The sequence below is a fragment of the Paralichthys olivaceus genome, chromosome 15, assembly GCF_024713975.1.
Source record: "Paralichthys olivaceus isolate ysfri-2021 chromosome 15, ASM2471397v2, whole genome shotgun sequence".
Lineage (NCBI taxonomy): Eukaryota > Metazoa > Chordata > Actinopteri > Pleuronectiformes > Paralichthyidae > Paralichthys > Paralichthys olivaceus.
Genome location: NC_091107.1, coordinates 2,727,501 through 2,741,483, shown reverse-complemented (window position 1 = coordinate 2,741,483; position 13,983 = coordinate 2,727,501). Strand labels below are relative to the sequence as shown.

Genomic DNA, 13,983 nt, shown 5'->3' with positions numbered 1-13,983 from the left:
ACTTTACCTGCCAGAAACTGTTCAAACAAGAAAGATCCTGTTCTGGTCAGAGTCAGCTGAGTTACCTTTAGACTGTGATTACGCAGAGAGCGGCTAAACCGCGGAGACTGATCCCAGATACTCGCTGGTGGTTTTCTCGTTCTCACACCTGGTTTGTTTCAGACTCTTCAGTTCAGACTGAAGCTGAACATCAGGTGTGAACGGTTCCTCGGACCAGAAGAGGAGTTCTGGGTCTGGATCAAACTGAACCATGGTTCTGTTGGTTCACAGTGAAAACACTTTGTTGGACCAATCACAGGAAGTAGAGACACATTAAACCATAGAAGAAGAAGAAGAAGAAGAAGAAGAAGAAGAGGAGGAAGAAGAAGGAGAAGAAGAGGAAGCAGCTGCAGTCTTCACCTCTCAGGATATAATGTTTGAACCACAAGGACGTAAATCTGGTGAATTTGAACTAGTTTGGAGTACTGTAGTACTTTGGAGTACTTTAGTACTGTGGAGTACTGTGGTACTTTGGAGTACTGTAGTATTGTGGAGTACTGTGGTACTTTGGAGTACTGTAGTATTGTGGAGTACTGAACCTGAAGGTGCTGATGCTGGGAGCAATACCATCGTGATGTTACCATGGCAACCAGATGAAGCGCTACATTCATGTCCTCCATTCAAACATAAAGACGACTCGCCCCCCCCACCTGACGACTCGCCCCCGTGAGACTCCGTCTACAAACCAATCAGAGTCAAGTATAGGTAGACGACGCCCACGTAGGTGATGATGACAGGACGTATGATGTCACACAGCTCATTAACAGTTCAGGAGAAACAAACAAGGAGCGTTTCACAGTTTTATTCTTATGCTTATTGTTTATGAGACATCACACTGTGTTTGTCTTGTTTCTACAAATATCTGGTAAAATTGAGATAAAGTGAAACAACAAACATCAAAGTTTCAACTCTCAAACTATTTACACGTCAGGTTTTATTGTCAGAATCAGAGAGCGAAGGTTTTTCTTTAGCAAAGCCTCCGCTGGACAAAAAAGAAATAGAGGAAGCACAGAGACCCTACGGCTGCATGAGCAGGAAATGGACCACAATGCATTGCAGTTAAGGTGTGAAATTCTCCATTTGGTGTCTCAACTGGGAAAAGTCCCTGTACTGACTTTACTTTAGTCTTCAACGAGGTCGAGTGTCAGAGGAGGTTTTCAAAAATGTGCAAAATCAATTAATTCAAGTAGTTATGATAAAAAAAAAAGTTTTTTACAGTAATGATATTCCAAAGTTTGACTGCAACCAAACTTTAAAGATATTCAATTCAACTTTACTGTTCTGCTGTGTACTGATGAACATTTGAGTCACTAAGTACACAGTATATAAGTGTGTATTACTACACATGCAGACGTGTACTGTTTTCTACAGCGTCTGATTCATTCTCTCCATTTGATCACATTTCAGAAGTAGCCCACACACATTCAGAGTGAAACCTACGCTTCCTGCCACAGAAAAGAGCTTTTATTCAAGATCCACTCGTGATGTTTTCGGGCCCACTGCCTTCAAACTATAAAGAACTCTCAGTCCTCGCTGCACCGATTCAAATTCCTTGTTTTGTTCCGAATGAATCGAGAGCAAACGTTTCTCACTTTGATCTCAACTGCTGAATCATATTCATACAAATATAAGACTCTTGGAATCTTACAATGTGAAGCTTTCTATGGTCAGTTCTGAGAAACACTAGAGGACGTCTTGATGGAGCCCAGAAAACATATCCTTTCTAATCAACCCTCAATCAGGAACTCATCAATTAGAACTCGTTAAGCTAATTAACCAATCATCTCTGAGATGAATGTCATCAAGCGCAGATTGTCACTTGTCATCAGAACGAAAAGAGGCAGAGTCAGAAAGCTTCTCATTATCTCTCTGTGGATCAGAACACGACAGAGCAGAGATCAACGCACTCACTTGTGATCAACATGTTTCTGAAGAATCTGTCCCGGAGGAAACTTTAACAAACTTCCATGTTGCAGTTGTGACGTTTGAGATGTTTAAAGATCCACGAGGAAGCGTCAGATATCCAGGGTGACGGTGGAGCAGTAGAGTCCAGTGGTGCTGCTCATGTTGAGCATCGTGTTAATGGAGTCATTGTTGAGAATTTCCCCTTCCAGCCGCCACTCCCCTTCCTCTGGCCCCGACCACACCATCTGAGCTGCGCCAGGGAGGGAGGGCTGCACGCTCCTAAAAATAACCCCAGGGAAACACTTCAGACACTCGAGCTGGACCGGGATAAAATAACTGAGCGGTTTCTGTGACGTTGTAAAAGTCCTCGACCGGCCTGTGATATTTATGTGATAAGATCCACACAGGCTGAATAACACTGAGCCTCCCTGAGAGGAAATGATGGATCCCAGAGCTTCTCACGAGGAACAGAAGTGACCACAGATTTCCACGGGGCAGATTTCATCCTGGAAATGATTTTTCCTCATAGAACAGGATCTGTGTTCAAAGAGTCACAAGTTCCATGTTGCTCGGGGGAACGTTCTGGGTGAAAGTCATGATACAAATCATTGTTCTCCTCCTCTCAGGCCTCCTGCAACACAGCACAACACAGTTTGTTTCATCTTATAGCTCAGTTTATGCTCGACATTCCTGTCCTCGTGCACAGTGGCACCCTCCACACAGGACATCATCTCCACTGGTGGTAGAGCACGAGGCTGCAAACAGGTCGATCTCTACGACACCTCTCTGAAAGAGAGTGGAGAATCTCAGAAGGCTGGAAACTCTGAAAGAATCGTTGTGACTGGTTTGTCGAGGCAGAAGTCCTCGATGCTCCCGGAGGAATCCAGCCGTTGCCAAAACTGTTCTGTCTGATTCTTCTTTTTCTGGTCGTGTGGTTGTATTAATCTCAGCAGCGACACCTGTCATTGAGGAGAGAACTGCACTGAATCATGTCAATGTTGGCGAACGCAATGAGCGGTCTGTCAAGCGTAACCACGACTTCTCGCAATATAGTTTCTCTCAGTTCAGCTCAATGGTTCCTCTCCTGATCCGTATCACACATCACATCCTTCCACCAAGTTCCTCCTGATCTGTCCTGGAGTGTTTATGTAATCTCGGTCAGGGCTAGAATTAAAACCTCCTTGGTGGAGGAGGAAATGTTCAGAGTCACAAGGTCCATTCAGCTTGAAGTGAGGTTCGTGGTCAAATCAATATTCTTATCCGCTCAGGACTCTTGCATCTCGGAGTCAGAGGCTGAGGAAATTAACAGGATGAACTTTTCTCCTTTTTGAGTGATGGCTTCCAAACCCTGACCTTCTCTTCCCCGTTTGTTGGTGGTGGCGAGGGGCTTTAAAAAAACTGCCACTTCAGGTGAAATGAAAGACGCGTCGGACGGCATGACTCAGCTCGAGGGGGATAAAGTCCTCGTCATGCACCGGCAGCCTGTAGTTCTTCAGGTTTCATGAGGCCAAGGTACACCATCAGCATTAATGACCTTCCATTCAAGGGTTAGGTGTTTGATTATGGGCTTTTAAATGTGAACTCCCTCGGAGGAGGGTGGTCTGTGAGATTCGCTGCATTAATTCACAGGTGGAGGAGAAAGTGGGAACATGTAAACAGCAGGTCTTCTTCCTGTGACAGAGAAGAGTCACAGATCAAGACGAGGACGAGTAGAAAGAGAAAAAAGGTCAGAATTTGGCGGCAAATCGAGTTAAAAGTGAAACGAGTCAACAGGAGATGACGCAACCTGCAGCAGAATATTAAAAGGCTCCACATCACTAAGTGATAAACAGAAACATGAAGAGTTGTGAATAACCTGTTCAGGTGTGTCCCACGTTCTACGTCCTCATTAAAACAACCATGTTTGACGAGTGAAGCCAAAGCGACTCCATCTTTTCCTGGTGGCTGCAGCGTAGGTCATAAAACCGACCAGAGCCAGATGTTAGTGGGTTTTTAGTTGAATGTAAAAAGGGAAATACAGACTAAAAACGCTCGGAAGAGTCGAGAGAAACTCCAAAGGTTCAAAATCACCTCAGTATCCATTGGAGACATAAAAAATAGTTTAATGAAGCTTTAATAAATAAATATCTGTGTTTCTGCAGCAACAGAGAAACATTGAATAACTTTAAACCCACAACATTTGCTTTCCAGCCTGTTCTGATCTTATTTATTTATTCATGTGTTGGTGGTAAGACCTCGCTCAGTCTCCTGAGCTGACGAGTTGTCGACTGCAGGAATCAGGATTAAAGTCGAGCTGCGGGCCTGACCTCTGGCTCCGCTAACAAAAAGACTCTCTCTGCCTGGACTGTGACTGAAGGTTACACAAGACTGCGTTTCCTCTTCCCGAGAAAGAGCCTCGCAGGCGTCAGAGGAGGAAGAATCCAACAATACTCCCAGCGGATGGGAGGCTTTGTGTGTGTGTGTGTGTGTGTGTGTTTGTGTGTGTGTGTGTGTGTGTCTGCAGGAGTCACATACAGTGTGTGTTGAGATGTGATGTGTTTACTCTCACAAACTTCAACCCGCTGCATATTCACTGCCACTACACTCCGGGTGTGTGTACGTTATTGTGCTTACTTTGTGTGACGTGTGTACGTTTGTGTGTGTGTGTGTGTGTGTGTGTGTGTGTGTGTGTGTGTGTGTGTGTGTGAGCTCTAATCTGAGGCTCTGGTATTTCCGATGCAGTGGGACAGGAAGTGGCCGCTCTCTTGAACTTTGTCCTCTGAACACAGTTGAATGAGACCTGTCACTCCATGTGTTTGTGTGTTTGTTCACTAACTGAATAAATAAACATCATAAACATTGTCTCATTGTGAATCATCGTAAACATCTGAAAAATAAATAACAATCATCACAAACTACACGTTGTTTATGGACAAACTCCTCCGCTGTGTCTCAATTCGGGAGCTGCGTCTGTGAGCTGTATTTGTAGACCAATCACGTCGCAGCGGAGCGACAACACAGACACAAAATGTGTCTTTCAAGCCCCCGAGCAACAGAGGCTCCATCGGGTGGATCCTTCCCGGCCCAACATATCCCATGATTCATTGCGCCTCAGTGGCAGACCGTTTTTCAAACAGATAATGGCGGAAAAAAGCGAAGTGAAAGCGTCGGAAGAATTCATTTTTAAAAGTTAGAACTCAAGCGAACAGCCGAAGGTTCACATGTTAAAAACACATCGATTCAGATTTTTCAATCAACCGAAAAACATTTTCCTCCATAGCTTTGTTGCTCGGCAACTGATAAATCAATGCTACTCCACTTATTTCATATCTAGTGTTTTTCAGTCGCATTAAAAATCCGTTTGTTTTTGCCTGATTAGTTTTATCTGTTTGATTTGTGGGAATAAAATTTGTGTTTCACTTCTATCGCCTGCAGTGAATTTGCTGTTTAACCGCACATACGTGTCGTGAACGTAAATATTATTATTATTCGGAAAACATTATAAACCACAGCGTCTTCCTGTGATACGATAAATGTTTACTCCAACTCACAATTGTCCAAAAACAGCTTTTCAGATGTTTACTCGACGGTTAAGAAGCTTTTAGTTCGACATGGGAACGAGAAATGAAAAAGGTAAAGAAGGTAGAAATGTGTTTTCATGTGCGTCTGTTAGAAAGTACGATAAGAGGGTGAATGGATTTTCTTGGTGTCGGTGGCAGTGAAATTTGTTTGTCCTTTGAAAACAGGAAGAACAAACCCAGTTAAAGTTCTTCTCTCATTTTTAAGCAGCTCTCTCAGCTTCTTGTCTTTGTTTCCCGAACGCCGCTGCGAGCGAAGGTGCCACTTTAACCAAACACCGCCGGCATCGTGTCATTCGGGTTTTTCTTTTTTTCCTGAACCGAAAACATTTTAAAGAAAGACAGGAGGAACGTTTCATCATCACGAGAACATTTTAAAGCTGTTTTCAGAGACGGTTTAGAATCAGTATTGTGAGGAGGTCGTCGGTTCAGCTGCAGCAGACGTGTGGAGCTCAATGAAGCTTTTAAACACTTTATGAAATGTGCAGAGCGAAGAGACAGAGCAAAGCAGCTGCTGAGGAAAAATAAGAAGAGGAACTAGTGAAAAGAAAATTATGGCAAGAAACATTTAATCAGAATTAATAATAGTCAGTTGTTAACATCATAATATCATCAATTACTTTTTGACTTGTTTTATTTAAAAGGAAAGTATAATTTTGACTAATCACAGATATCTAAAATTCATTTGTCACGATTCACAAAGCTCTAATTTCTTATTAGTTAAAATGTTTGATGTAAATCAAAATTGATCTTTGACTTTTTATTACAATTTGATATGAATATTAATGAGTTGTAATATAGTTGTAATATATATATAGTTGTCATATTGGTTAATCATGTTACTGTTGTTTTTTCTTTTTAGGCACAAAAAATGTGATATAAATACATTTTGTATATTAATTATATAAATTATACAACTTTAGGGAGCTGTCATGTCGTCCACGCTGAATGCTTGTGGCTCTCATGTAGCTTTTGATTTTAATTAAACACATGAATTCTTATTTTGCTCATTAAAACGAAATCTTCCTTTAATTATCTGAGGAAGTTTCCAAACTGTGGCAGATCTTCACGTCCGCTCAGTTCTAACTGCGGCCGGCGATCCATCAGAAAGAAAGATGGCTGACAGTATGGTAATGTCTGGGTTTAAGAATGGAAATGAGGATGAACTCGAGAAGAAGATAACAAGATGCAGGAAGACAGCGATCCATCAAGTAAATCCCCAAACAGCGGTTTGTGCTTGTTATCAACAACACTGCAGAGGGAGCTGAACGCAGAACAAACTCAAAACTGAAAACCAGTCGCTGCTTCAGACTTCGCCTCATTTCAACCTTTTTCTGACAATTTAGAAAACTTCATTTGACTCTGAGTCGGCAGGCGTCACCTCCACAAACACGGTTCAGCCGATCTGACCGCAGCACAGGCGTCTCAGACAGGGAATCGAACCATTTAGTTCACAGCTAATGAGCACATCTAAGTGTAGCATCAATTTAAATGATAAAACTAAACTGAGGAACCAGATAAACCTCCAGCAAATAAAAGATTTAAACATCTGCGCTCTCTTGTTCCTGCTGAGTCACAGCGACGCCCGGCTGCTCGTCCAACTGTACTTGTTGACATGGCTCTATAAATAAAGTGATGTCTGTTGTTCTGTTCTGGGCAGTGGATGGAAACCCGGGGACGCTGCCAAAGGTCAGCTCAGCCGCTGGCTCCGCGCTCAGAGACGTTATTATCGGGCTTTCAGCGCGATTATTGCTCCAATGCTCCTCTGAACACGGAGCCTGGAGCTGCTGCGATGTCCGACATCCTCGTCTGACAAATGTCCAACAGGAGACAGAAGCTGGACCCGTCACGTCCTCTCTCTCATTGTCCAGATCAGATGAGAGAATCAGTTTTGTTCAGTTGCGCAGTTTTAAGTTTTACTTTCAGATCCTCGACGTCGGTGAGAGGACGAGATGTGAGATGAACGTCTGCTCCAAGAACAAACAGTTGTTGTTGTTCGGAGCCTTGAATAGAAACCTGACGGTCACACAGGTCACTGTCAGAGTCTGAGTGTTCCCGTCAGGAAATCAACTCCAACACCAGCTTCAGCTTCCCGATCAACTGGAACACTGCGTCCCACACTAACCCTGAGCGACCCCGCCTGCCGCGGTCGTCCTCAGGTTCATGTTGAGCTTCCTGATTTTCTCTGAGTCAGTTTTTATTCACAGTCTCTGATGATGAATCTTCATGCATGTGGATGTTTCCATAACAAGTCAAGGGACTGGAACTGAGCTGGTTACTGTTGTCATGCAGGAAAAACCCACATGGAGCCAAGATGGCCGACCTCTGGGATTTCCACTCTGTAACTGTGTGTGTGTGTGTGTGTGTGTGTGTGTGTGTGTGTGTGTGTGTTACATTCTTCAAGTCATTATCTCTAAATAGAAATCACCATCAAAGTCTTTGTGGTGATTCAATTTCTATTTACGTTTAAAAAATGTGGTGAGAGTTGAACATAATGTGAAAAAGCTCAATGACTCAGTGTCGTCCAGATAAAACCAGACGGACTCTCTCCTGGCAATGAAACGATGATTCACTCTTTCTTTTATCAAGATAGAAAATAAACATTATGCAGCTTTAGAGTCTTTGTCTTATTTTAAACCCTGGAAACGTTTATTGACTTGTTTCACGCGTCTCTTTCCTCCAGATATCGAATCTCTTGGTTCATTTTCCACAATCTCCACAAACAACTTGTCTGTAGCTGAGTTTAAAATAAAGTCAAGTTCCTGAGAACTGCACGAGGAGAACGAACGAACTCCAGAGGCTCTGAGGGTGTGTGACGTTTCGACGAATCAGAAGAACTTGGAGGCCTCTTGTGACGACGCCTGCTTCCACACCTCTGAGTCTCTGTCGGTGTAGCGTGACTGTAGGAAGTCTCCGCCCTGAACGCTGCGATTCACGGAACGATACGACCTTTTATAGACACGTCCCTCTGACCGCTCCATCCTGTCGCAGGAAATCCCTCCGTGATTAACCTTCCCTCCCTGTGGCGCTGTCGCAGTGTTTGTCTCTGCGGTAATGCGAGCGTCGCTCTCCTGTCTGAACCGATCACCTGACCGTCCCCCGGCTGCTCACGTTATTAAGTCCACCTCCTCCCGCTTTACTTTGAAGGAGCAATAAGTGAGATTTTAGAGCCGAGCAGCAGAAAATCCTGGTGTGCAGAGCGTTGATAGGGTTTACAGATCAATACCAGGGACTAGACTGCTCCTGCGACAGGTTCTGGGATTTGCGGCAGTGAAAACTCTCCCTTCATGACTGAATCACTCTTTACTCTGGAGACGCTGCTGGACTTCCACACTGTGGAACTAATAAAGGATTATTTCATCTTATCTTATCTTGAAAACTGTGGGTTTCTAATGTTAAAGCTGTGGGTTTAATTAAGATTAAGTATAACTGTGGATATTTAATGGAGCTCAAGTGATTGTGAAGTGAAGTGTTGTCAGAGAATAGTTCAGTGGTCAGGATGAGTAACGTCTCATCTATGTAGAGGACTGATATCTGTGAGGTGACTTTGGGTTCAGCTTTAGTTTCTGCAATAACCTGCTGGTTTGTTAACCTCAGAAATTCCTCTGGAATCATCTGGAATAACCTCGACCATGTTAATGAGGTCAGAGCTGCTCGGAGGTCAGAGGTCACCTGAGTCTCCTGACGTAGATTCACCTTCCTGACGAGAAACAAATCAACCAGATACTTTAAATAATTCCTCCGATCAGCTGCTGAGTTTTTAAACAAACCAACTATCCGTCCATTCATCTTTCCTTCTCTCCTCCCTCCTTCATTTATTCATCCCTCACTATCTATTTCTGTCTCTTAAACTTGATTCAATTTCTAATTCAAATCCCAATTACTCTGGCGGGGACGACTTCTCCGACGCCGTCTCCTCCCAGAACCTATAAACTCCTGATGGGAATAATGACTGATAACTCTGGAACAAGAAAAATTAGCCTCCCTGCCATCAGTGATTCATAATCCACCTCTGAGGTGTTAATGTGGAGCCGTATTTAAGCTGCCAGTGTTTAATATACACTTTTCTCCAGTTGCACTAAATCTCCTGCAGTTTGGTGCGTTAATGGAAGGAGTGGGGGGGCAGGTCAGACTTGGCCGTGGGCCCAGGACGAGACTTTGCTTTTGGGCTTTCCGAGCACTTTGAGGTGACCTGGATATAAAACTGGTGGACGGCTCTTTCACCCTCAATCTGTCTTTTCATCTCTCTCCATCAGTTTCTCCTTGAGTTTAACTTTTCTCTCTTTTTCACTCGTTCTACTTTCCTCGGTGCGACCGTCTGTCTGTGTCCCATCTGTCCGCCTCTGTTTTAAATCTTTATGGTTTCATCTCTTTCTCCTGTTAAACAAGGATTATGACACAAAAGAAATCTTATATCTATCAAACCCTCCTCTCAGAGAGGTTGTACTTGTTTCAGGCCTTTAGGGGACGTCAGATGCACAAGTAGAGTTTGGGAGTTTTTATGGAACAAGTACAGCAGCAGAATCCGCCTTATGGGAGGGAGGAACAAAACCAAGTGTACCACAGGTTTAACAAACTTTAAACAATGTCGTCTGAGAACGAGAGGGAGGAACTGAACTGACTGATGGAACACGATGCGGCAACGACTGTAGAAATAATAAATTGTTGAAAGTTTTCCGACATAAACTCTGGAGAATGTCCCGACTTTCTCTGGAGTCTATCAATCATTCGTTTCCTCCATCCTGACTCTCTCTCTCCTGCTGACATGTGGACACAGTCTGTAAACTCCCGCTGAGTGAAATCTAAATCACTTGGTCTTTGGTGGTCGTTATTATTTGCGTACAGAGCAGTGAAATATCTAGATATATAAAATGACATATCTAGATTATTCCCTCCAGACGTCTGTGTCTCCCTGTCCTCACGGTTTCCAGAGGTGTTACTTCAGAGGTCATTGCTCTTACATCTCCTGAGCCCAGAGTTCGTCTCTCACACATTGAACTGTGAAACGTCTCTTTGCACAGCGGTGGATCTGGAATATGAATCACAGTGAACATAATGAGGTGCAGTGGGACTGAAGAGAGCAGGAAAACTGAGAGGAGCAGTAAAAGAACAATCATTTTTATCTTAATTGCCACGGTGAGTCAGTACCTGAGCTTCACGGCTCTAATCCCTCTGACATTTGCCCTCAATGCCAGACTTAATAAAACGGAGCCTCGCACGCCGCTAATGGATCAATGCAGTTTATCAGACCTTTTAAAAGTTCAGGTTTCTCAAAGGGACGAGATAATACCTGGAGAATAAACATCACTCAGCGGCGGAGCTTGATTTTTGATTCCCTCGTCTTTTCAGAGAGATCGATAACATGAACAGCTCAAATGAGACATTTAACTCCAGTACTCACAGACTGAACATTCACCGCTGGAGTTTAGGATTCTACAGACACAGAGAGGTCAGGGGATTGGTGGTATTCACCAGAAACAACACGTTACCATGTACTTTTAAATATACAGCCACAGATCATGTACTTTAGAAGTATTCGACCAAGGAGCGAGGTCAACCTGATCTTGAATCAGGCCAAAAGCTCAGACTTCAGACATTTGGCTTCACTTCTGAGCCGCCTGCTGCTGCTTTGAAATGATCATTGACAAAATTCAAAATGTCGATGTCTCCATCAGGACGGTTGAGATGAAACCGATCAGGTAACTTTCATCAGTTTTTTTTCTCCACATCATAAAGTCGACTCCATGAAATCAAGCATTCGTTCACATCCTCCCGTTGCTCAGGACTAAAACCAGCAGCCCGACTTCCACGAAACCTGCCGCCTCGTATTACGGGGGCTCGGAAAAAAGGCTATCCCCGAAAGGTCAGGTCACCTTTCGCTATTGAAAATCATTGGCTGCTAAAGATCATGACATTAAGGATACGAGCAGAGACGACATAAGGGAGCGGCAACGAGGATGAACCGATGAGGCAAAGACGGAAGGATGTGAGGAGGAACGACAAAAGAACGACTATAGAAGTTGGAGCGAGAATTTGGACATTAAAGATCATCAGACGAAAAAATTGTGAAAGTGTCAAACAAACATTTAATTAATCAAGAATGTTAAATTATTCATGAACATTTCTGCATCAACCTGTAAACAGCGTTTTAAAGCAACACTGTGTAACTTTTACTGAGCAACAGCGCCCTCTGCAGCCGAATGTGGTGACTAACTCTGTGTCCTTGCTCCTTTCCAAAAATATGTGTTTTGTTTTTCTGGAACTATTTAATTACAACTGTATTCTTGTAATATTTAGATTTTCATTCTTATTGAATTGTTGTTTATTAGCTGTATTCTTGTGCTATAAAAAACTATGTGTGGATGTGCAACATGTGAATATACATGAATATACATGAATATATATACGTGTAACTGGAGCCCGTCAGTATTCTCTGTCTCCTCCACGTGTCTGAAAACTGTTGAGAAACATTTTTCCACAAAACAGATTTTGGAGTCACAGTGAAATGAGGCCAACGAGCTGACGGCTGCAGAATTAGACATAGTGTATGTAGGCTAACGCTACGCTAACAGAGACTCAGTGGAACCAAATGATTAGAGCAGCAGACACACAATGCTGTGTGTGTGTGTGTGTGATTAAAGCTCCCACATGTGGTCTTAGAACTTCTTTTGTGTGTTGTTGTGTCAGTGTGTTGTATACGTTCCTTTAGATGTACAGTATATACAGAATAAAAGACATTTATCCACCAACGGATTATTACAGAAGCGGGTCACTGAATATTAAACTGCAGTTTGCTGTGAACGTTTCACAGAGAAAATCATGATTGAATGTGATTAAACACTTTTGTTCCTATTGTCTCGATGTTAATTATCCTGATTAACTGTCGCAGAAGATGGTGACGGTCAAAACAAGTTCATTTACAGATATAGAAATAAAATCAAATAGATTTTGACTTTCAGGCCAACTGCAGGGTTTTTGGGGCGTAACGTGTTTTGAGCTAAAGATCATTTCATTTTATCTTCATCCTGTTTAATCTTGTTTTAACTAAACAACGTCCCCAACACAAGGTGGCTTCATTTTTGTACAACAGGGGAAGTGGAGACACGTCGTCCATCTTTGTTTACAACCATTTCATCATACAAATGTCTCCAAACGTCTCAGTTTCTGCTCGTCGGGACTAAAACGCAGCCCTGGAGTTTTCAAACGAAGACGGGAGCCACAGTTTCGGGTGCATCTGTAAGAGAGTGGATGTGTTTTTAAATGAAAACATAGTCGTGTGGATGAAGAATTTTTCTATTGTAAATCACAGAAGAGAATCTTTAATGAAGTCCATCAATTAATAAAGTGCAGACGCATCATTTTCTTCTTTCTCGCAGGAGGAAAAGAACCAATCAGCCTGCAGCTCTCGGTCTATTGAGCCGTACAGTGATCCGTGAGTCGTCGGCGTCAGATCAACAGAAACCGTCGCCATGGTGAACTCTGCCTGTGATTTCCATTCAGTCTCACAGTGACTGAACGTTGTGTGTTGAGGTCTCCGGGGTTAATCTGTTTAAATGAACCTTCGATGCCCTGAAACCGACTCAGCGTGTTTCCATCAATAAACCAACGAACAGAATATTTCTGTCGGTTGATGAAACACGACTCCTGGATTATTTCCACAGATGCGATGATTCAAGAGGCTGCACGGGATGTTTCTGTGTCACTGATTCTTTCTTTAAAGACGTTCACCGTCTGTCTGTGACTTTAAATGTTTCTGATGCCTCATCGTGAATCACTAAGGATCGTTTATTCTCAACTTCAAATTTATTCCACAATGCATGAATTTCTCGTTTGCTCATTTTTCCCTCCGTGATCTCATGTGTTGTGAAACTCCTCCCGATACCATATTTGTGCATGAAAGCCAATTGTCAAAGAGGCATTTTGTTTTAATTCAGTCGTTTGACGTTGTCGGAAGTCAAACTGTGTAATTTTATAATTATATCTAAACTTGTTCGGCCAGTTTAACACATTGTGAATAAAAACATCACAGTGAAATACTGATGACATTCATACGTTATATTTATTTTATCTCATTGATCTGATACAGAATGAACTGTATTTGATATTATTATGAGGAGCTCAGTGATTTATTTACAGCAGCAGAAAGTTTGTTAAATATAATGAAACTTATAAATATGAAGCTTTAAAAAAATGTTTCAGATTAATGATCTAAACATTACTGAGACTTTTAAAATCCGAGCTGTATTTTAGTTTCAGTTCATATTAAACTTGTTGTGTTTGTTATATTTCCTCTGAGCTTCTCTTCCTCTTTCCTCCTCTTATCCTCTCTCTGACTCTAACACGACCCCTGGTGGCAGGAAACCTACACTACAACATGACACTGACCCATGTTGTGATTTTTCCATATTCAGTCTGTTTCAGTCACAGTCGAGTGACAGAAACTTTTCTAAACCTTCAGAAAGTATCCTGGTTTTTTGAACAG

At 42.6% G+C, this 13,983-nt stretch overlaps 1 protein-coding gene across 4 annotated transcripts in view; it reads right to left on the bottom strand.

The window, feature by feature from the left end:
• The window catches only part of LOC109647737 (rho GTPase-activating protein 7), a 49,887-nt gene that overhangs the window by 16,350 nt on the left and 19,554 nt on the right, over positions 1–13,983 (bottom strand). For 2 of the 4 annotated variants that reach the window (XM_069510187.1, XM_069510188.1), the window contains exon 1: positions 1,951–2,329. The exons of the other annotated variants lie outside the window; for them this stretch is intronic. In XM_069510187.1, coding sequence (XP_069366288.1) covers positions 1,951–1,963 — 13 coding nt within the window. In that variant the 5' untranslated portion in view covers positions 1,964–2,329. Of the gene's footprint in view, positions 1–1,950; positions 2,330–13,983 lie in introns of those variants that run through there. 4 annotated transcript variants of the gene reach the window in all.